The 21,711-nt window shown below is 34.6% G+C and overlaps 1 protein-coding gene across 27 annotated transcripts in view; it reads left to right on the forward strand.

Moving 5' to 3' along the window:
- LOC143237485 (uncharacterized) overlaps positions 1-21,711 on the forward strand; it is a 283,125-nt gene that overhangs the window by 150,809 nt on the left and 110,605 nt on the right. For 4 of the 27 annotated variants that reach the window (XM_076476790.1, XM_076476798.1, XM_076476797.1 and 1 more), the window contains 2 exons: positions 2,464-2,753; positions 14,824-15,000. The exons of 9 other annotated variants lie outside the window; for them this stretch is intronic. In XM_076476790.1, the coding sequence (XP_076332905.1) occupies positions 14,994-15,000 (7 nt within the window). In that variant the 5' untranslated portion in view covers positions 2,464-2,753; positions 14,824-14,993. Of the gene's footprint in view, positions 1-816; positions 907-2,463; positions 2,754-14,823; positions 15,001-21,711 lie in introns of all 27 variants that reach the window. 14 more of the 27 variants (XM_076476802.1, XM_076476795.1, XM_076476805.1 and 11 more) reach the window with 6 other exon arrangements.

The following is a 21,711-nucleotide window of genomic DNA, read 5'->3' on the forward strand; positions in this document are numbered from 1 at the left end:
CGCATATTTAAATTTTCTCTTTCAAATAAATTTTCGTGTGTTTGACATTCGTTTTTATTCTAAATAAAATATTTGTTATTTTTTTTGTTTTAATTTTGCGCAAAGCTACATGAGGGCTATCTGCGCTAGCCGTCCCTAATTTAGCAGTGTAAGTCTAGAGAGAAGGCAGCTACTCAACACCACCCACCGCCAACTCTTTTACCAACGAATATTGGGATTGACCGTCACATAATAACGCCCCCACGTCCGAAAGGGCTAGCATTCTTGGTGTGACGGGGGATTCGAACTCGCGACCCTCAGATTATGAGTCGAGTGCCTTAACCACCTGGCTATGCCGGCCCGAAAGAATGAGTAAAATGGTAAAACGAGAAATTGATTCGAAGGTGTCTTCATTTATTTCCTCGCGAAAAAAAGAAGCTGTGTGTTTATCCTTATTTATAAAGTCGTTAACTGTATTCTCATTTTTGCTATCCTCAAACTAATTATATATGTCTAGAACGCTGTAATAATGAGTAGAAACTGTTTTGATATTCTTGAAACCTATTTGTTTCTGTATATAGAACACTATATATATTGGTGAACGGAAACTGTTTTGGAATATCCTTGAAACCAAGTTTATATTTCTGTTCAAAACGCTACACTGTCTCTATTGAATGTGAAGTTTTCTATCATGTTTGCGTCGATACGCTGAAGAATTGTTTTCTCATGTTGTTTGTTTTCACACAATTTGTTTAGTATTTAAAATAGTTAACGACAATCTTGTGTAGCTTAATTTCAAATATCACGTTAAAAGTTTTTCACTTATGCAATATTCAGTTTTTCCATTCTGAAGCTGCTGCTAGGTGGCACTTCTGTTTATACTGAAGATTCTTTGTGACTCTGGCGTGTCCTAGCGGTGGATGAATGGTAAGTTTGAGGGTTTATAACGCTAAAACTCGAGTTTCGATACAGGCAGTGAGTGGAAAACAGATAGTCCATTTTGAAGTTTTATGTTTAACAATAAACAAACAAATCCCTGGCCTTCAATTTCGACTACCTGGTTTGTGTCCTTCCGCTGTCATATTAAAATATATAAATATATGTTATTGCTATTCTGTAGTCGTATACCTTAGCACGGCTGAACAAAGAAAGTCATGTTATCGTCTTTAGATACACAGAGGAGGAGACAAGTAAATAGGACCAAGTAAAATATCGCCGATTCCGCCATCTGGAACTGAAAATAGTGATGCTGATACAACTAACAACCAGCACGCTCGTCAGTTCTTTGTGTTTGCTTATAGTTAAGCACGAAGCTACGCAAGTCAGTTCTGATTTTAGTATTGTAGACCACACTGTTGGAAATCAAAGCCTTGGCAAAATCTAACGTGGTTTTATTATGTATAATTGATACCGAAACCATCTGTTCTTGGTGAAACTCCATAATTACATAATTGGGGAGAGAACAAGACAATTGTGCGTGTAACAAAGTAAGGAACACGACAAGGCATTTAGGATCTCACAAACTTGCTGTATTTAATAATTTATTACACAGGATTATCACTGTACTCTTGTCATCTGAGGGTTATAAAACTGGATTATAAATTATGAAACAAACTGCTGTTAACAATGGTTATACAACAGATTTAATTAACACACAGTTGGAAAGTCATAAATTTAAAATCAGTTTAACCATTTACTGTACCAAGCGAGAAGAAAACAAATGGTTTAACGTGGGTTATACTGGAAAACCTTTCCACTAAATATACAGCACACTGAATAAAGAAATCTACAGACAGACTTTCTACTGTAAAAACAACCTAGGAAAAACGTTGTGTAGCAACAAAGACAGAATCGACAATGTACAGCAGCCACGTTGTTTAACAATTAACGTGTCATGAGTGCAACAATATATATAGATAAAACAGGACGTCCCATAAAGACGAGAATTAATTAATATACTAGAAGCTGAAAACTAAGGAAAATGGATTCAATCTTTGTGTCCTATCTTATTGAAACTGAACACCAACTTGATCCAGAAGATAAAAAAATACAAAATTTTACACATCTGTGAAAAAGGTGAAAAAACAACAACAACAACAGATAGTCTGGAAATGTTAAATATAAACAGAAGTCTAAAAACAACTCTAGAAAACAGTTCTAAATGACGAAACAAACAACTTAAGGTTTTCCCCACTTGTCTCTGTCTCTGAATCACAGAAGGATTCGTGATTATGAAGAACTCGTACTTTTTATTCGTTATTTTATTATCATAACAATTTTACAAGCATTTTTGTTTATAATACTAGTTGGGTCAAATAAATATCATCACACTTCTTGATATTTTAGATGTATAGATTGGCCTATCGGAAGACGCAGTTAGAAACGTTGTTAATTTGATATGATGACAAAAACAACCTAACTCGTTTTATATATATATATGTATGTATGCGTGTGTGAATTTATATTAGTTTGTATTTGGAAAAGAACAGTAAAGGAGAGCCGCGCGAACTACCCAGTCACGTGCAGGTTTAAGGTTCATCTGGTTCGGCTCGAGATTTAGCCCTTGTCCAGCAGTCTTTTCTTCAGATAGATCTACAGCTGTTTGCTGGGAATATGCTCCGCTGCTATCGAGGATTTGCTTTCCTCGTGAATGGACGAATAGATTGAACTGGTCGTATACCACGGACGCCTTGTGCTCCCCCATCGATTGGTTTTGGTGGTGTTGGCTCTACACTGGACACTGTCTGAAATCCTCCTCTTCTGGATTTCTGCCGGTATGTATAAAGAAGTAAAAAAGAAAAAAAAAAGACAGTAGATGATGCAGTTTATTATTTTCGTTAGAAATATAACAGAGGTTTTGTTGCTTGTTGGTTTTTATATGTAATCTGCTATGATTTCTTTTGTATCCACAGATACGCCGTACAATCGTTAATTCACCATTTATAATTATTTTGGTCAGAAAGAGAACGATTAAGTTTTTGTTTTATCAGCTTACATGATTTCATCTTTGAAATAGTGTTGGATTTCATATACTTATTCCTTTTTGAAGTCTTTAGAAATTTCTGTTATTCTCAGCATGTTTATTAAGATAAATATTGTTGTCGGTGATAATTATAAATTGTGCCTTATATGGAATTAATGCTGTCCGACATTTTTCATTATGTTTAGTTAAAAATGTGTATCTTTGTGATATTCAGACTTATAAAATGGTCTGTGTTGTGTACTTAGGCCTAAAATACTTTTTAATTTGACAGTACATTAATCTATAAATATAGGTTTTGTGTTAATGTCGACTTAAAGAAAAACAAACGTGCTATTTACTTGCTAGACCTAATTTACTTTGTTACATTTTCTCATGTGCTTATTTATCTCTATTTTGATACCCCTTTTAAGCTTTAAGATTACAGACTTATAACGCTAAAATCCGGGTCTCGAATCCCTGTCATAAACAGAACGCAGGTAGCCCATTGTGTAGATTTACATGAAAAAAACAACAACATTATCAACTTTTGGGTTTGTTTGTTTGTTGTTTTATCACAAAACTATATAATGGGCTGTCTTTTCTCTGCCCACCGCGAATATCAAAGATCGACTTTTAGCATTGTAAGGCCTCAGATTTATCGCCGAGCAAAGGGGGCTCCGTTTGAGATTTCAGTTTTTCATTTATTTACCTATTTACCCACCTTAAAATCTCTATTCATCTTGCTAACTATTGGTTGCTTTTTATTTACTATACAATAGACCAGTGTATATTGTTAAGACGAAGTAATGTAAACCGTTGCAGGGTAAGAGTAATTATGAGTTCAACGTTTCACCCAAACGACCTTCATCGGAAGAATGAAGGACATTTGACCATAACGTCTGTTGCATAGTTAATTTTTTCCATTACAAAGATTTAAGCCATTTTTTCGTGTTTTAGAATTATTCTTTCTCTAACAGCGTGTTTTTTTTATTTGCAAATTTTTAACGCCTGTGCGTTCATAATCTCCAGTAAAGCTTGTGATAACAGTACAGAGGTATAACTAAGAATATAGAAAATGAAAATGGAAAACCTCATGATGTTTAATGAAGGCAGATTCAACTTGTAATGTTTTGCGGTAACTGCAAACAGATTGAGTAAGAAGCCCAATCTGTCTGAAGTGAAGAAATACTGTGGAAGGCTAGAGATCTTCCTTGAACAAATATCTTATAAAGCTTTCAAGTTCTGTTTGTATTTCTACGCCACAAGAGGTTGTAGACAGTCGTGTGGAAACGGGATTCGAATTTCCCCTGACACGACCACTTTTTGGCTGAGCTGTACTCTCATGCTAGGTAGCCATTTAAACATACCGTTTGTTTTGTTTTTGCCGTCAGCTTTCACCCAAAAATGAGAAAAATGAAATGGCCTTTAAATGATTGGGTAGAAGGTTCTATCTCCTCTTCTTGTGCAAAATCTGTTTCTTGGCTTCTGCACGTGTATATTTAAATGATACACTCGTCTTAGTATATTGTTCCGTGTAGTCGAAGTGTTGGTGTTTATAAAAGGATTGATTGGGAATAACGTGTGTATGAGTTATATTTTTTATCATACAGTCAGATGATGAAATTGGCACTCGTCTTAAAAACTTACTCGATTATGACGTCTCCAACTTTCTAAATCTATGTCCATAAACTTTAGATAAGTTGAACTTATTTTCGAGACCCGGCATGGCTAGATGATTAGGGTGCTTGACTCTTAATGAGAGAGTCGCGGGTTAGAATTCCCGTCACACTGTACATGCTCGCCCTTTTAGCTTAGGGGGTGGTAATGAGTAGATGCCTTTTCTCTAGTCTCACATTACTAAATTAGGGACAGCTAGCGCAGATAGCCCTTGTGTAGCTTTGCGTGAAATTCAAAAAACAAACAAACAAACAAATTATTTTCTTGATTCGCAGTTTTGTGCACTGTAAATAGTTGATGTCTTATTACTTAGTTTGGACTTTTCATGTATTTATTTTATCAGAGAAACCAATGTTTATGCATTGGTTTTATCTCGGATTCCAAGTTTTTGTACTGATTTTGCCTAGGGAGGCCAAGCATTAAGTATTTCTTTTATTTAAGCCATGCACTCTTTGTGTATCGATTTTATCTTTGTATCCCACCTTTGTGTATCGATTTTATCTTGAGGACATGGCTTTATTTGTTGCAGAGTTTCAATATTTAATGTGGTTTTCATTCGCTAAAGGTGGCAAATATTTTATTGATTTCAATACGTATTTATGTATTGTTGACTGGTTGTTCCTAAGATCTGATCAGAAGTATTCAGTTAGTCACTGTCTGAATATACAATTGAGTTTTGACAGCGAGCTGAGTGGCGGACCACGAACCTACGAGTCCAATGCTCACATTTTCTAAACACAAAATAAAAAAAAAATTGCCTTGTGGCCGTGGATTCGTTATAAGAGTGGCAATCGTATACAAGTTTTGATAAGACAAGAATAGGTATTGAATGTTGTCGACCAATTTTTTTCCCAGTATTCGTAGCATTTCAAAATTAAAAACAAACAAAATATCTGATAATAATAGTTTTGTAGGTTGTCCTGCCTGATTAATTTGATATAGTGTATTTTTCCTGATAATAATGTTTCATTCAATGTTATGATGTTTTGGCTGTTAAACTTACTTCCTATTGGCTAATGGGTAGTTTGGTACTAGGAGTGTTTACTAAACGTTTTCACAACGTACAAAGTTTAGTTACGATTAATATTTGTTAATTAGAATATTCAATAATGATAATAAAATAATGTCATTCACCCCATCTGTTACACAACTCACTCATCGAATAATCAGTCATGTGATGTGAAAAGTTGTAGTTATTCGGCCTATGTTTTATGTATTAGTTCAACATATACATGTTTCAGCTACATTTTTTTAAATGAATAAATAAAATTGAAGTGATTCAGATTGTTTACAAATCATGAATAGGTTTCGGAGTAAACATTCGGTTGTTTTACTCGTGTAGAAAGACATTGGACAAATGGAAGATGACCAGTCACAGTAAGCTGTTACTGTTTTACAATTTGGTTACCAGTGTCTCAGAGTGTCACAAGCAAAATGTAAGATCGCTTTCAAAACAGTAGTACAATTTCATTGGTCAGTAGAACAAGAACGATAACCATCTACAACACTGGATTACTGCTATCAGTAGATTTTGGCACGTGTGCCTGTTACGAGACTGAACCAGTTGTCTGCAACCGCAACTAGGAACGGTGATTGTGTACAGGCAACTAGAAACAGGCTTCACAGGGTCAGTCGCTGAATAAGGTGCATTTCTCTCTCAGCAAAGCACTAACAAGTTCTCCTGCAGTGGTATCGAGAATACGTCGAGTGTACCAATGCTGTACGGAGCAGTATTCTATTTTTACTGATGAATTGTACTTTACTTTGCAGTCAGATAAAGAGGCATCTCCTCCTCTGAAGATGATTTGGAACTGTATCCAATTTTATGACTGTGATTTTGCCTCGTTGTGGAAAAACTGTTATAAATTTCAATTATATTTCATTATTTTTGTCGTGTAATTACTATTAGTACCGTTTTGTTGAGGTAATGGGGTAGATTTTATCTGTGTTACATGAAAAAATTGTTCGGCAGTTCTACTTGAGTTTCGTTTCAGCAATTGTAATATTTTTTGCTGGTATTTTGTGTTCGATTAAATAACACTTAGTAGCGGCTACTGTCTGACATAGAATCGGCAGTTTACAGCTACTACTAATCTGCACGTAAAATACTTTCAGCTACGAAGTTTTTAGTTATAAAATAATGTGATTATAGTTTAAATTTTCCAATAACGTTGAAAGATGTCTAAATAGTTAATTGTAGGACATAGAATTTAACATTTATAAAACCTTTAACCCAAACAGTTTCGTAGTTTTATTTAGTCTGCCTTGAAGGGCGAGGCGTAGCTCAGTAGCTAGCTTATCGGGCTGTTGAATGTACAATGCCGACACTTTTCAGCTATCGGCGCATCATAAAAGTGACAGTCAATTCCAGTGTTCGATTCTAAGAGCCTAATGACACCCTTAAGGCGGCTGTGCTTATAGTTTGCATGGTTTCCATTTAATAAGTAGTTTAAAATTGGGGATACCTATATATAAACGAAAGGGTTCTCCGACCTGACAATGTTTTAACATTTATATATATATATATAGTCTTATCTGAAATTAATTGTCGTCGTGGCAAACAGAAAGAAGTAATTTATAACCAAATCCTAAAACTTTAATTCTTTAACGAAACTGATTTCATACATAAGTAAAGTATCATGAGCTAGCTATAATAATTGGATTACTTTATGAAGAAATACTTCGATCGTTGTGTGTAGTTGGAATGAGTAATATAATTAACAGACGGTAGATAAACTTGTGGTATTCCGGTTGACGGTTAAACTGTCAAAGAAAGAGAAAACATAGCTGATACGAATATGGGGACTTTTTACTCTAAAAATATTCACCGGCTCCACGAGGACCGATAAAACAATCTCATCATGTTCTTTTTGCAGATTTCAGTTTTTGTGTGCGTTTCTAAAAGGGTACTGAATGTGTCGTATGAACACTGTGTAGAGAGAGACCAGTGATGTATATTATATGATGTGATGTATATTATATTAACGTCCATTCTGCTGTGTTACGCTGGTTCAGCGTCAAACACGTGTATAAAAAATTCATCTGATTGCTCTTTCTCGGCTGATATATGACTTTTATAAATTGGCGAAAATGCAGGCTAGATGTTTACCAGCTTGATCTGACGACATTAGGACTGTAAAATAACAATGATATATGGGGGGCTCTTTCTTTTTCCGGAACTGCTTTATGTGACCTTCATCGTTCTTTGCTCTTGTACTCCATTAAGACTAATTATACTGGGAAATGCCTAGCAACTGCTACACATGAACAGACACTTCCTGCATCCAGTAAAATGTGGAGCACCCCTGTAAGACAAAAATAAAGCAAAATGGGCCAGTTTACCTCGATTTATTTTGTTAAAAACTCCGACTAGTTCATTTATCACACCATTATTTCAGCTATTGGTCAGTTTGTGTTGCTTTAGAGGATCTTTGTTGTTGAACAGGCAACCCGACTTTATTTTATTTGGAAAAGTGTGGATAACGATTATATACCGGATAAAGTTAAACTGTTTAGTGTTTAATTCTTTAGGGCTTTGTCATAAGGTGGAGTACCTTTGTTCAAAAATCTCTGTAGCCCGTAACTTCTTACCAGTACAGATTTTACATCAAAACTGATAAAAAATAGTATTTTTGCCCATTAAAAAAAAAAAAGAAAAGAAATTAACCCCATCTTCATGTTGGGTCTTAAATCAAGTGTGCATATTTATGGCCTAAAGAAAGAGAAGCCAAATTATTAACATTTACATTTTTAACATGTTCCATTTTTATTAGTTAGTGCTTCAGTTAAATCAAAATGGTTTCTGGTCTTAATCTGCTCATCTAATCCATTTCAAGCTCCAGATATGGGAAGTTGTAACTAGATTTGTAGAATAATATCATAGCAATGAAAAGATAACACGTAAGATGAACATTTTCCATCCCAGTTCCTGAAATATTTGCTTCTACAAAAATATAGACAAGCCGTTTCACCCCAGTTTCACCTGGAGTGAAGTGAAACATCGACCCTAACGTATGTGTAACCAAAATACTAAATTAATTAACCAGTGGATACAAATAGCAAAGCACTGGTTAATTCTCTTGGTATTTTGGTTACGCATCTGTTTTTCCTCCCTCCAGTATGAATTTATTCTACCGGTTTCGTTGTTTCTTTACTGAAAGATCAATAAGAAATACTTTCAAAAGTTTTCACGTAAAAATAAATAATTTAAAGTAGATACCTATGAAAAAATACGTATTTTTGTAACTTTTTGTATACTTTTCTTCCACAAATCATAATGCTATAAAATAGTTGTTTTATCTGATTTAGTCTGAAAAGTAGTCTCGTCTATTATTTACCTCACTGGATCTTTTTAACTAATCTGAGAAATAATAAACTGCGTAACCTCCATCTTCCAAAAGGAATTTATTTATTATTCTCCTGAATATTCCTCTGCTATATTGTGAGCACCATATCTGCTACGTCATTTTATTAATACAAAATTTAACACAAGCATAGCTATTTCTTTCCTTTTTTCGTCAATATTAACAAAACAACTCGGGTTGCACTTTCTTACAATTTTTACATAATATAACGCAAATCTCAAATCATTTTCGTTTTATTTTTGTCTAGTTTAACTTTTTGTTGTTGTTTCAGATTTAAATTAACTCAAACCTAAATACTAGTTCTTTTAAAGATTTTTGGACAATATATTAACAGTTCATTCTTATTTACAAAGAACCACAGAATTTCTCTTAGCAAAGAGGAAAGTGGGAACTGCCTCAAATGGTTGACTGAAGTATCGCTAATGGTAATTTTTCAACAGCTTCTTTACTATACAAAATTGTAGTTCTGTTCTGCTGTCTACTGTTGTTTTTTTTAGGGTAGGTGAATAAAGGAACTATGAGAAAAATATCGCTTTTATAAGCGATCTTTACTCAATACTAAGAATACTCTAAATTGTTTGTTTTAGTCGTAATAGACTATAAGATAATGAACGTTTTAATCAGGTCTAAGGTGTAATTTAAAATTAATCACATTTTGAATTTTCTCAAGTACTTGCTTTACTGAAACGTCCGACACCAGGGAGTAAGCCCATCCATGTATGGTTTCAGTGTTTTACAAGCAACGATGTTTTACGTTCTAGTGTTGAATACTCTTTCTATTAGTTTTCTGTCTATTCTCCTTCATATCTATCGCACAATAAAGAAAAACATGTTACAGAACATAAACAAAACGAATCTTTTGGGGGAAAATTCATTGTTTTCGTTATATAAAGATATTATTTAAAGGTTATTTATATTTAAACTGAAGTAATTGAATTCTGTACATTTCCGATAAGAAAATATAAAGATAGGTTACTTTCTGTAAAAATTGTTTTTGAGGGTAGCAGCTCTCTTGTAAATATTAAAGCTTCTTGGTATAGTTGCTGCCTTTGTACGCTATTTTGATTTCTTCGCTGGCTCCAGCTTTATGTTTCTATCTATCCAAACTGATTCGACCTTATTGGGTCAGTCACTCGTGTTTTCGGTTGAATTCTCGGAGATTTGCCTTTTATTCCATGGCTCGGAGCTCTGCTAGCTTTCAGGAGACATTAAACATTGATTGAAATAGGCTAATATCGATCCCGGATGCAGATACAATAGTGCTGTCGTCCTGCTACTACGATTATATGAGACACAACGCTCGCGGGAGCAGGTATACAACTTCCATCCATTTCCTGTGTGGCAAGACCCACGAACCGAATTACAGCTGGTAATTCGGTTATTTTCTGCCCCTTCAGGCGGATTACGTCTCTCAACTGGTATTCAAAACCATGCACAGTTTTCTAAGCACGACGTCAACGATTCTCGAACACCAGCGCGGCACCTTCCATTAACTAAATTCAGCATAAATCCCAAGTATAAAAATAACCTTGATTGAATGACATCGACTTCAAATCTGTTGGTGTTGTGTGGATGCATATATATATTTTCAGAGACGAGAATATTTTGTGGTATTCATGTTTAAAATGATATTCTATGAAGATACTTCACATGTAATCATGATAAACATGTTGGCTACATATTTGTGTTTATTTTTTTCCATATACGAATAATTTGTGGACAAGGTGCGCACTGGTAGAAAGGATTATATTTGTACATACGTTTATTGGTATTCCTAATATTTTATTTAATAATAGAAATTAGACGTGCGTATGTTCAAATATAAAAAAAAACATATTTTACAAATACACGTTTTTGGGAGTGTTGACTTCTTTTTTATGTTTGCCTAGCTGCATGTAATAAAAATCTCACTACACAAATACCATACGTTTCGAACACAGGCAGGCATTGTAATCGCTTGATTTGTAGGTTTTGCAATACTTGAAGCATTACTAGTCACTTTTTTTTTCATTGAGATAACTAACAATTTTTAATGTTTGTTTTATAGTCTTTAGAACTACATTTTCAATCGAATGATAATTGCTGACAGTTAGTTAAAACACGTAGGCTGTTAGAAAAATTATATTATAGTGCTTACGTTTTCAAAATAAATATACTGGGTGTTAGAAGATGCACAGAAGTATAATTTAACAAATAATAATAATATTTTCTAACTACTGACATAGTCATCTTGTGAACGTTTAAAAGTGTTCTCAAAATATTCCATGTAGTAATCTCTAGTAATCAAAGGTTGCGTGCTCGTTCGAAACAGATACATTTGAATAGTTTGTGAAAGAAAAGTAAATATGGGTGAGGGGGTTAGAAACAAAAGTATTGTACAGAGACATTGTAACGTAGTTTGAAGCTCTAAAATAAGCAATAATCAATTTATACTGTTAATTAAAATTGTAATGGTATACCCCTTATTATTAACAATATTTTTAAACCAATGATTGTTAATTTACTCTACTGATTAATTACAATTAAGGAATTACATGTATCATTGCAAGTAGGCCTATATGTTATCAAAGTGATATTCTAGTCCAAGGTGAACTATTTCCACTCTGCAAGCTATTGTACTCACTTCCGTTTTAGCCCCTATTACCAATTAATTCATAACAAGGTTACAATGTGTAGTGATTTGTTTTGGCTGGGAATTACTTTTATTATTAGTTCAAAGTTGTGAGAATTAAAGAATGATTCAGAGCAATAAATAATTTATTTAAATATCATACGTAGGAGAGCATACTCATATATATATGTGCGTGTGTATACATAATTTAATATATGTGTGTGTGTGTGTGTACATAATATAATATATATATGTGTGTGTGTGTACGTATATATATTTTTATGTACAATGTGTGTTGTTGTGCAGATACGCAGGTGAATGGATGGATGGAAAGATATACAGAATGGTAGAAAATTAAAATATGTTTATCAATTCATGATACACAACACGATTTCTCTATTTTTTGAAAGTTTGTTTGATAAGCGCAAAACTTCACAATGGGCTTTCAGGGCTGTGCTGGTTATCTCAACCCGATTTGTTGCTTGGTGCGCTCTCAGAGTTACCACTTAGCCACAGTGGACAATTTTTGAAAGAGTGCTGCTGTCATTTTAAAACATTTATCTGTAAACTGTTAAAGAATCCGGTTAGTCTACTTTCTGGTAAGTGTTGTTAATGGCTTTTAAACAGAACAGCCTCATATATATTATGTTAAACAAAGGTGTTACTTTAATAAAATGTAATACACGTACTTTCAATATTAACAAAATCTTAGATCTCCGTCATTTAGGGTTACTAAACAAGCTACCGATAATTGTTAAATTATTTCTTGTAATAAAATAATTGCATAGACGAGGAAATAGCAAAATGCAAAATATAATATAAAATAATGGTGAAAATCTCTCCAAACAAAAATTATGTTGTAAATAAAGCACGAAAACAACGTTCTAGGAAACAGCTTTTCATCAGGTAACCAGTAGCGCTGTTCTCGTGTTTTATTAATAGCATTATTTTAAGTTTTTCACCATTCCTTTATATTTTATTACCCGTGGTCTGATGGCTAAGGCACTTGACTTGTAATCTGCGAGTCACGAATTCGAATCCCCGTCATACTAAACATACTTGCTAATACAGGCGTGGGGGCGTTATAAGTTAGGTCAATCCCAGTATTCGTCGGTAAAGTGGTAGCCCAGAGGTTGGCAGTTTTACACTGCTAAATTAGGGACGGCTAGCGCAGCTAGTCTTCGAGTAGCTTTGCGCAAAATTCAAAACAAACCAAACCAATCTATTACCCGTAGGCCCGGCACGGCCAGATGGGTTAAGGCATGCGACTCGTAATCTGAGGGTCGTGGGTTCGCATCCCCGTCGCACCAAACATGCTCGCCTTTTAAGCCGTGGGGGCGTTATAAACTTACGACCAATCCCACTATTTGTTGGTAAAAGAGTAGCCCAAGAGTTGGCGGTGGGTGGTGATAACTAGTCTTACACTGCTATATTAGGGACGGCTAGCGCAGATAGCCCTCGTGTAGCTTTGCGCGAAATTCCAAAATAAACAATTAAACGTTTCTTTGTGTGTGCTTTGTATTCTTTAATTTAATGAACATTTTGAAATTTGTTTGCATACAGCTTTGTTAATGCAAGACATAAAACAAAATATTATTTAAGTTTGTTTATAAGATAGGCTGAAAACTTGTATATGGTTTGTGTTTTCTTGGAATCTAATCTGTGTCGACCAATAATCCATCTTACACTGTGTAATGCAAAGAGATTTGTGAAAATAACTTACGTCCTGAGAGATGTGGAGGAAACAACGTACCAATTAAAGCAATGGCAATAATACACGTGCAAAATATTTTTTATGTCAACTTCTACTGCTCAGTGTACTGAAGTTTATTGTGCTTTTTAAAAGCAATTTCCTAGGTTCTTGCTGACCTTTGACCCTCTTCTTGGTACCATTGACTGTGTTTAATCTGATTACTGTTATTACTTTACCATTCCAGAGCACTGCAGTTTTTATAGAGGGAAGACAACTAAACAACACCACCAACCCTCAGCTTTTGATCTACTCTTATCTAATAGTTGGAATTGACCGTTACTCTTATAATGCACTCATGTCTCCAAAGTGCGGTCACGATTTCTTTTTTTTTATTTTGTGTTGTTGTGCGAACCACAGACCCTCGGATAAATAGCCGAGCACGCTAATTGCTAGGCCTCACTTCTTCGTATTAACACAAGCATATCTATTGCATATATTTTGCTCAATTATTTCTTTAACCCTAACAATATAGGATAGTATAGTAGCCGCTCTTAAGCCAAGTCATTGCTAAAGGGTATGGTCAGTACAACATTATATTGTGAAATATTTTTAAATTATTCTACTTTGCACAAAAATGAACTTGTTATAAAACATTTTAATACAAGCTAGCAGCCGGTCGTGGCCATGTTCTTACCGTGCCCGAACTATAAATCCCACATACACAGAAAGGTACTCCTCTATTTGAGGTGGTTTCTGTACTCGAAGAGCGACTTTAAAACTCCGCTATTCTTTCAGACAAGAGTTGGCAGTTGGTGCTGTTAATTAGCCACCGTCTTTCTAGCTCAGCAACCTAAAATTAGAGGGATGGCTGTGAGGAAAAAACCTTAAGTAGCTTTGTATTGCATGAAAATTCTAAAAACAAACAAGTGAGTCACCTGATGTATTAACGATTAGTTTGCGGAATTACAAAGCATATGTCTCCCGCTAGTACAGCGTTAGTCTACGTATTTACAACGCTGAAATTAGGGGCTCGATTCCTCTCGGTGGGCTCAGCAAATAGCTCGATGTGGCTTTGCTAAAAGAAAACACTACCACCAACACCAACAAAGCATACATATTGGGTTAGATTCTCCATGGTTGATAAAGCACGGATAACCTATTTTTGTAACTTTTCTAAAGCAAGCAGAACAACAACAACAAAGCAGTCCTCATCTCGTATGGGAAAATTATAAAGGTTAGATAAAACTATTGTCTCAGGCTGTCTTCTACACCCTCAGTAGTGCTTTCACAGCATAAAGTTTTTGTGATATGTTCATTATATAACAATGTGGATTATATTGTCACCAACTAGTTGTACAATTTTGATGTGTGGTTTATATATGTGAAGGAAACACATTTGATACGCGATATTATGAGATACGTGATATGAAATGGCTTGAGCCTTGGAGAGGTAAAGAAGTGTCTATATGAATCAACGAAATGTTAAAGGTAATCAGCGAATATGAAACTTATTTGTGGATATATATTTTTTTTCTAGTTTAGACGAAGAAACTAGTAGTGTCCAGTTCCATTGAAGAGCGAAGCGGATTACAGGATTTTGAATTACATTCTCCTATATCATTCCTTTTACTTATATATCATTGTAATAAGTTCTCCTTTCAAAGTTTCCTCAGGATGACATTGCGATAGCTCTGAAGCTTGCTGTGTATGTGTCGTAAGTTGAAACTGGACTTATATATTGCTAATCACGAAAGCTTAGACCAATAATACGTAAAGTTAATTTTTATTTACAATATATTATTGTTTCAGTTTTATGGTGAAGTAGATTTCATTCTTGTGATAGGATTTAATGATGTTATTGTAGTCAAACTTTGTGAGAACAAAAAATGTAAGTATTACAATTGTCTTCTAATTGGTAATTTGATTGCAGTGAGAATAAAAATGAAATTAAAATAAGAGAGAGAAAGAATGGATATTTACTGTACACCTAGTGGTGACTTGTTGAGGAAAGGTTCAATTGAAGAACATGCTGTTAAGTTACACTTGATGGTCAGTCTTAGAAAATATAAGAAAGAACGAAGGTGTTTGGAATGTTGTATGTATGATAAGGGAGACCAGTCTTGAAAAGCTGGTCCTCGTTATTTCACTAATGACCACTACTAGCTATAAACTGATAAAGCAGACAAACAAGTTTTTCATCCAGCATGAGGGGTACCGTCACGTCACTCGTCGTGTGCTCATTGAATCACTCCCACCCCATATACGCTTCAAATCCATGTAGCTTTTACGTATTACAAAAAGGCACCTTTGTCAGGGGGATCCTGAAGAGTGGACAGCAATTAATAGTTATTGTGTTTGCGGCCAGCGTTTTCTAACGAAACTAAATACTGTTGTTTGTGTCTAAATAAATCGTTATAAAATACAGACTTCGTTCAAATCGGCATGATTAAAAAATAATAAAAAATGTTGTTTCCCGCGCTACAAAGATGCAAACGACAAAAGCGCGTGAGAAACAAGTGATAAAGAGAATAAAATAAGAACCTCTCGTTCTACTACTATCTACTCAGCATCTCTGTTATAACAGAACGTCGCCTTACCTCTCACTTCCTGGACGCAGGAATTAGAGTACAATTAGCTATTAAACATCAAAGCTCTCAGAGCAAATGGCTGTGGAAACGGTTAGTGGAAAGTGTTTGACACGGCTTCTGGTCGCAGCATTTTCAGTGGCCCTTAGAGACCATATCGCCGTTTATTTTAGCGGCAGCCATTAACTTACTTTTGGTCGACAGCGGTGTGACTTCTGTCACTCTTCTGCTGAAACATCAGAGTTGTCTATTTCTCCAGACTCGAGTGAATTTAGTTTAACAGAGGAAATAAAGAAATGGTATTTCATTAACATCGTAATTTGCAACACTTGGCACTTATTTTACGTTTATAATCTCTGGAACATTTGGTTTCTCTCTGAAAACGATATTACTACACATAAAGAATGAACTGTTTACAGTGTCAGATTCACCCAAGAATAGATAGAGAGATTATTTTATCAGATATAAATATTTATATGGAGTATGTATGTATGTATATGGGTATCGCTAATGATTTGTCAAATGCGATGATCACGCGTTTTCAATTTCCATTTCATTTGTATCAGAACTCCTTCGTGAATACACCGAACATCTTTCTAGAGGTATTAAAATTTGTTTAATTAGAAAAAAGAAACTTATTTTAGTAAACTGTATGTTCATATTAAAGTCAGTTTCTAGTGTTTGTGTGTGTGTGTGTGTTTTGTTTTTTTTATCTTTATAGCGTTATACCTGCAGCGGAACATTTAACGAACATCGTAAACGTACGCGCTGTAATTTATTAGCGCTGTGAGTATAGTTAGCCTTGTTGTGGTAAGTACAGAAGAACAAACGCTTGTGAAAAGGATTAAAGATCCTATGTTAGTCCTATCAATGTCTTCCCATTCTTTTTGCGAATGTCCGAAACTTGTTGACTGCGTTATTAATGGGCTATTTTTTTACAATCAGAGCATCATATATTTTATATATGTGTATTACACTACAACGTACTGTTGTACCTTTCCTATTGTTCTAGGTATGAATATATAGAGGAATTACTGTCTGTATATACATCATCGTGAACCGGCACGGCATGGCCATGTAGTTAAGGCACTCGACTCGTAGTCTGAGGATCGCGGGTTTGAATCCCCGTCACACAAAACATGCTCACCGTGGGGTGTTATAATGTGATGGTCAATCCCATTATTCGTTGATAAAAGAGTAACCCAAGAGTTGGCGGTGGGTGGTGATGATTAGCTGCCTTCCCTCTAGACTTACACTAGTAAATTAGGGACGGCTAGCGCAGATAGCCCTCGAGTAGCTTTGCGCGAATTTTAAAACCAAACCAAAGCCGGTTAACAAAATTTTCAAACCTGTTGCTGAATTTTCATAACGTGTAAAGTTAGTTTGTTTAGAAATATATGTAAAGTATTTTTACATGATGTTTGCTATATATCTTTTTATTCTTGTTGAGTGTGTTTATTTAATAATTATTATTTCTATAGCTGAGTAAAAACGTTTAATAGTGCCAATACTCCAATGAGCGGAATCGATGAACACTAAACGGAAATATAGCAGGTTATTGCTTATACACTAAAATCTAGATACATGAAATTCTGAACACAGTTGGTCAACGGTAGCTTAAGGTCCTTTATAAAGCTAAAATACAGAGTTCCTGCTCGTAGTGCAGATAACCCATTACGTAGCTTTACGCTAAAAAGAAAAGAAAAGCAGAAACTAATTTCATGAGAATACAAGAATAACTAAGGAGTGTAATGGCATTACTAGATCTGGAAGCATTCTACAAGAGTGGTAAATTCAGAGAGGGAGCTTAGTGAAGTTAATTTTAGTCAGACCAGCTGGTTTCTAAAGAACGTGAATATGTGAAGAGTTTATAACTAAATCTAAGTACAGTAGCTCTGCTACTGAACCAGTTGATTGCATAGAACTGTTGTGGAGTATTGATTTTAATCATGGTTGTATTCAGTTATAAAAAGTAAAAGTTACACTAGTTATATATAACATTGGTTGCATCTCCATAGCACCCCAGTGGGTGCAAATTATCTAGTTCTTCAAGCATCCAAGAAATGTTGCGGTTATTATTTAATACTTGGCTGGTCAGGTGGTTAGGGCCATCGACTCGTAATACTGAGGGTCAAGGGTTTCAATCCCTGTCTCACCAAACATGCTCACCCTTTTATTCGTGGGAACGTTATAAAGTGTCGGTCAGTCCCACTATTCGTTGGTAAAAGAGTAGCCCAAGAGTTGGCGGTGTATTTTGATGACCAGCTGCCTTTCCTTTAGTCTTATACTGCTAAATTAAGGACGGCTAGCGCAGATATCCTTCGTGTAGCTTTGCTCGAAATAAAAAAAAAGAACAACAACAAGAAACAAACAATACTTGGCTTAATTCTGTGTTTAATTATGCTTTCTTTGCCAACGTGTATATTCAAAAAAACAAGGACAACGTTTTTTTTTCGTTCCTGCTCTTTTAGGATAGATCGGCTTAAATGAACACCACTGCTCATAACGTCAGTATTCTAGACTAAGTCAAAGCTAAAAAATATATATATATATATAATCGAGCCTAACATTAAAAGATGGATTCCATTCACGTCGGTGGTGTTTTTGTTGCCTTTTCCTCAACTGTAGGCGTGAAAACACGATTAACACGAGTCTTTGCCACTCTATTGGTTGAAAAAATGACAACGTATTCATATACTTTCTGAATCGTGTAATTTTAGCCTTAAGTTTTAAGGTTTTGTTTATAGACCATTGCGAAATGATTAATTCTGTTGTTTTTTTTTCTTACAAAATGCAGTTTTAGTGTAGCAACAAAAGAACGCCTTAAATTAGGATTATAACTAAAATTATGCATTAAGTAAGATGCGTTTATTAGGGTTCGCATAAAGGGATTATGAATGAAGTTGAAATTTAAACGTAAATATTCGTATAAAAATTGTGTTATCGGTATGGCATACATTTTATTTGTCTTTGCATGTTATATCAATGGTTATAAAAATAGACGTATTTTTCTCTATTTTTATTATTGTTAATAACATTTCATCAACAGAGTGGGATCAAAACTAGTCTTTCCTAAATCCATTACAAACTTTTTGAAATTCACTGTGAAAGTTCTCGTTAAATATATATTAGAGTTTAGTAGTGATTGTAAGAAAATGATTGTTTTGTTGTTTTTTCAATTTCGCGCAAAGCCACACCAGGGCTATATGCGCTCGCCGTCCCTAATTTAGCAGTGTAAGACTAGAAGGAAGGCAGCTGTGGTTATCACCGCTTACTCTTGGGCTACATTTTTACCAACGAATAGTGGGACTGAACGTTACATTATAGAGTCCTCTACGTCTGAAATAGCGAGCATGTTTGGTGTGACGGAGATTCAATCCCGCGAACCTCAAATTATGAGTCAAGCGCTTTAACTACGTGGCCATGCTGGGCATGTTTTTTTTTTCTTTAACTAAAAGATTAAACATACAATCGATTTTACACGTAAACATAAACATGAAGTAAAGGACCGGGTGTGGGCAACTTGTTACCATCCCTGAACAATGAATCCAAGGTTCACGAACCATTGCCACAAAAAACAAATATATAAAAATTGCGCTTTAGGGCTGGAGGTACGCTGTACGCTGGTTTTTATCTCTCCATTTTATCAGAGTTAGCGTTAGGTACTGTTAGTTAGCTGTCTTCTCCCCGTTGTCTGTTAGTACAAAATTAGGAAGGGCTATTCTTATTGTGTGTAGCTTTGTACGAAGATCTTAAACAAATGTAAACTGAAATTTAGAAAACTAGAAAATCAGTGTTTTTATGGCAAACGATATTTGGAGTACTCCTTTTTTTTGCGAGTTGTTAAGTGTCGTTTTCTAAGTCCCAAGAATGGAAACATTGTCATCAGAAAACACTACATTAAAAACAAAGTGCCATTTTAAGACATCCTCTTTGGGAGAAGTTATTTTTAAAAATTGAATGTTTGTCACAAAACAAAACGTTTTTTTTTCAAGTTTGATCAGATTTGACCAATTTATTACAACATTTATTAATCTGTTCTTAAAAGCTTTAAGTATTCAGAATATGATTTTGAAATAATATTTTATTTTGAGGATTTAGCAACATAGCCACTGGAAATAGCAATCTTTTCACACCTTATTGATAAAGAACTGTGTAAGGACTCCTGTAAAATTCAGCTGGTCAGGATTCTATCCAGTGCAAGCTGTCATTTATACACTGCTATAATTAAAAGTGTGCATTTAAAAACTTAACGTATAACACTTAACTTTCTCTATTTGTATTACTTTACATAACAGCTTATTGTTGGATTTTTTAATATATATTTGTTTTACATCAATTTATGTATTCTGTTAATGCGATCAACGTAATACTTAACAAGTATAATGATAATAAAAACAACAAATTATTGATTAAAAAAAATGAGAAAAATATACAGAGAAATTATTTGTAGTTTTTTGTTCTATTATAATTAAGCCCTTATGATTAACCCATGATATTGTGAAATTCTCTTATTTTTTGCACTTGTTTTTCTAATGTTTTATTCAGCATTTATAAGTGTCAAACAAAGTTAGTGGCTTTATAAGTGCGTTTGTATACTACCACTAATGGATTAAATTTAATATTTTCTTACTTTTTGTTCTTCTATTGAGCAATTAGATTATTTAAATCTCCATGCGCCCAGTGTCGTCGATTAATTTGAATATGCATTCTTTTTGAAATTCGGTTTGCTGGCAGTAAGTTTGCAACGTATTTCAAATAATGAAACACTATTCATGAAGAACGCTTACTATTTCATGTTGCGGATTACACCTAAATGGTAGAAGGGGCATTGAACAATAAGTAAGTTTAAAACGTTGTGAATAAGCAAAGAGATAACTAATATTTTCCACTGTTTGACTGAATTTTTCTTTAAGACTTAGTGGTCTGTGCTGTTTTGTATATATAATCAAGCGTGTATTTTAAAACGAGGACTATATCAATATATCTGAAACTTGTAATACGAGTTTTAAAATTTAGTGGTTTATTTTCCGTCGGATGATTTTTAAGAGTATGCAAGTATATATTTTAGTATGCGTACATATATTTAATATCTGCGTATGTTTATTTTAATGTATGACATAATAATAATTAAGTAGTTCAGTGTTAAAAAGACTCAGTTACTCCTTGTACTTGGAGAAAATTCGATAAAATCCATGTGGTCAGTTGTGAGGTATGTTTCCCATGGCCATTCTCTAATGCCATACGTAAACCCTGACCACTGGCCAAACCTCATTTAGGAAACCGCTATTATTTTGTTAATCCGTTCAGCTTGTAATCAGAGGTGGTCTCAGGGGGATCAACCAGAAACTAGGGGTATCAGAACAAACGTACAAGCCAGTTCCAGTAACACACTTTTCTGTGCTGGTTCTAAATTCGGAGTAACAGTGTCGTGTGTGATGTTCTTGGAAAAGAAACAATTACTAAAACTGCGTCGTTATCCGCATTAAGAATACGACTAAAATTATCAGTTCACGTTGTTTGCCTTCCTTTTTCTTTTCCCATTAAGTACGTACAATGAAATATCTAAAAGTGGTTATTTGGAGCACTGCCAAATGATTAATTAATATTCTTCATTCGTTGTTCAACGGTCTAACGATTTGTTTTCCTTATTATTCCTTTATAAGATGGACTTTGTTTACTGTCTGAACACCCAACTTAATGTCTTCTTTGTAATTCCTTACAGAATTACCATAGTTATGTTTCTTCCTAGGCTCAGCGTGGCCTAGTGGTTAGCGTGCCGAAATATCGATCCAACGTTCCTGTTCTGTTCTTACACACACACAAACAAAATGAGAGAT

This window comes from Tachypleus tridentatus, chromosome 13, assembly GCF_004210375.1.
Source record: "Tachypleus tridentatus isolate NWPU-2018 chromosome 13, ASM421037v1, whole genome shotgun sequence".
Lineage (NCBI taxonomy): Eukaryota > Metazoa > Arthropoda > Merostomata > Xiphosura > Limulidae > Tachypleus > Tachypleus tridentatus.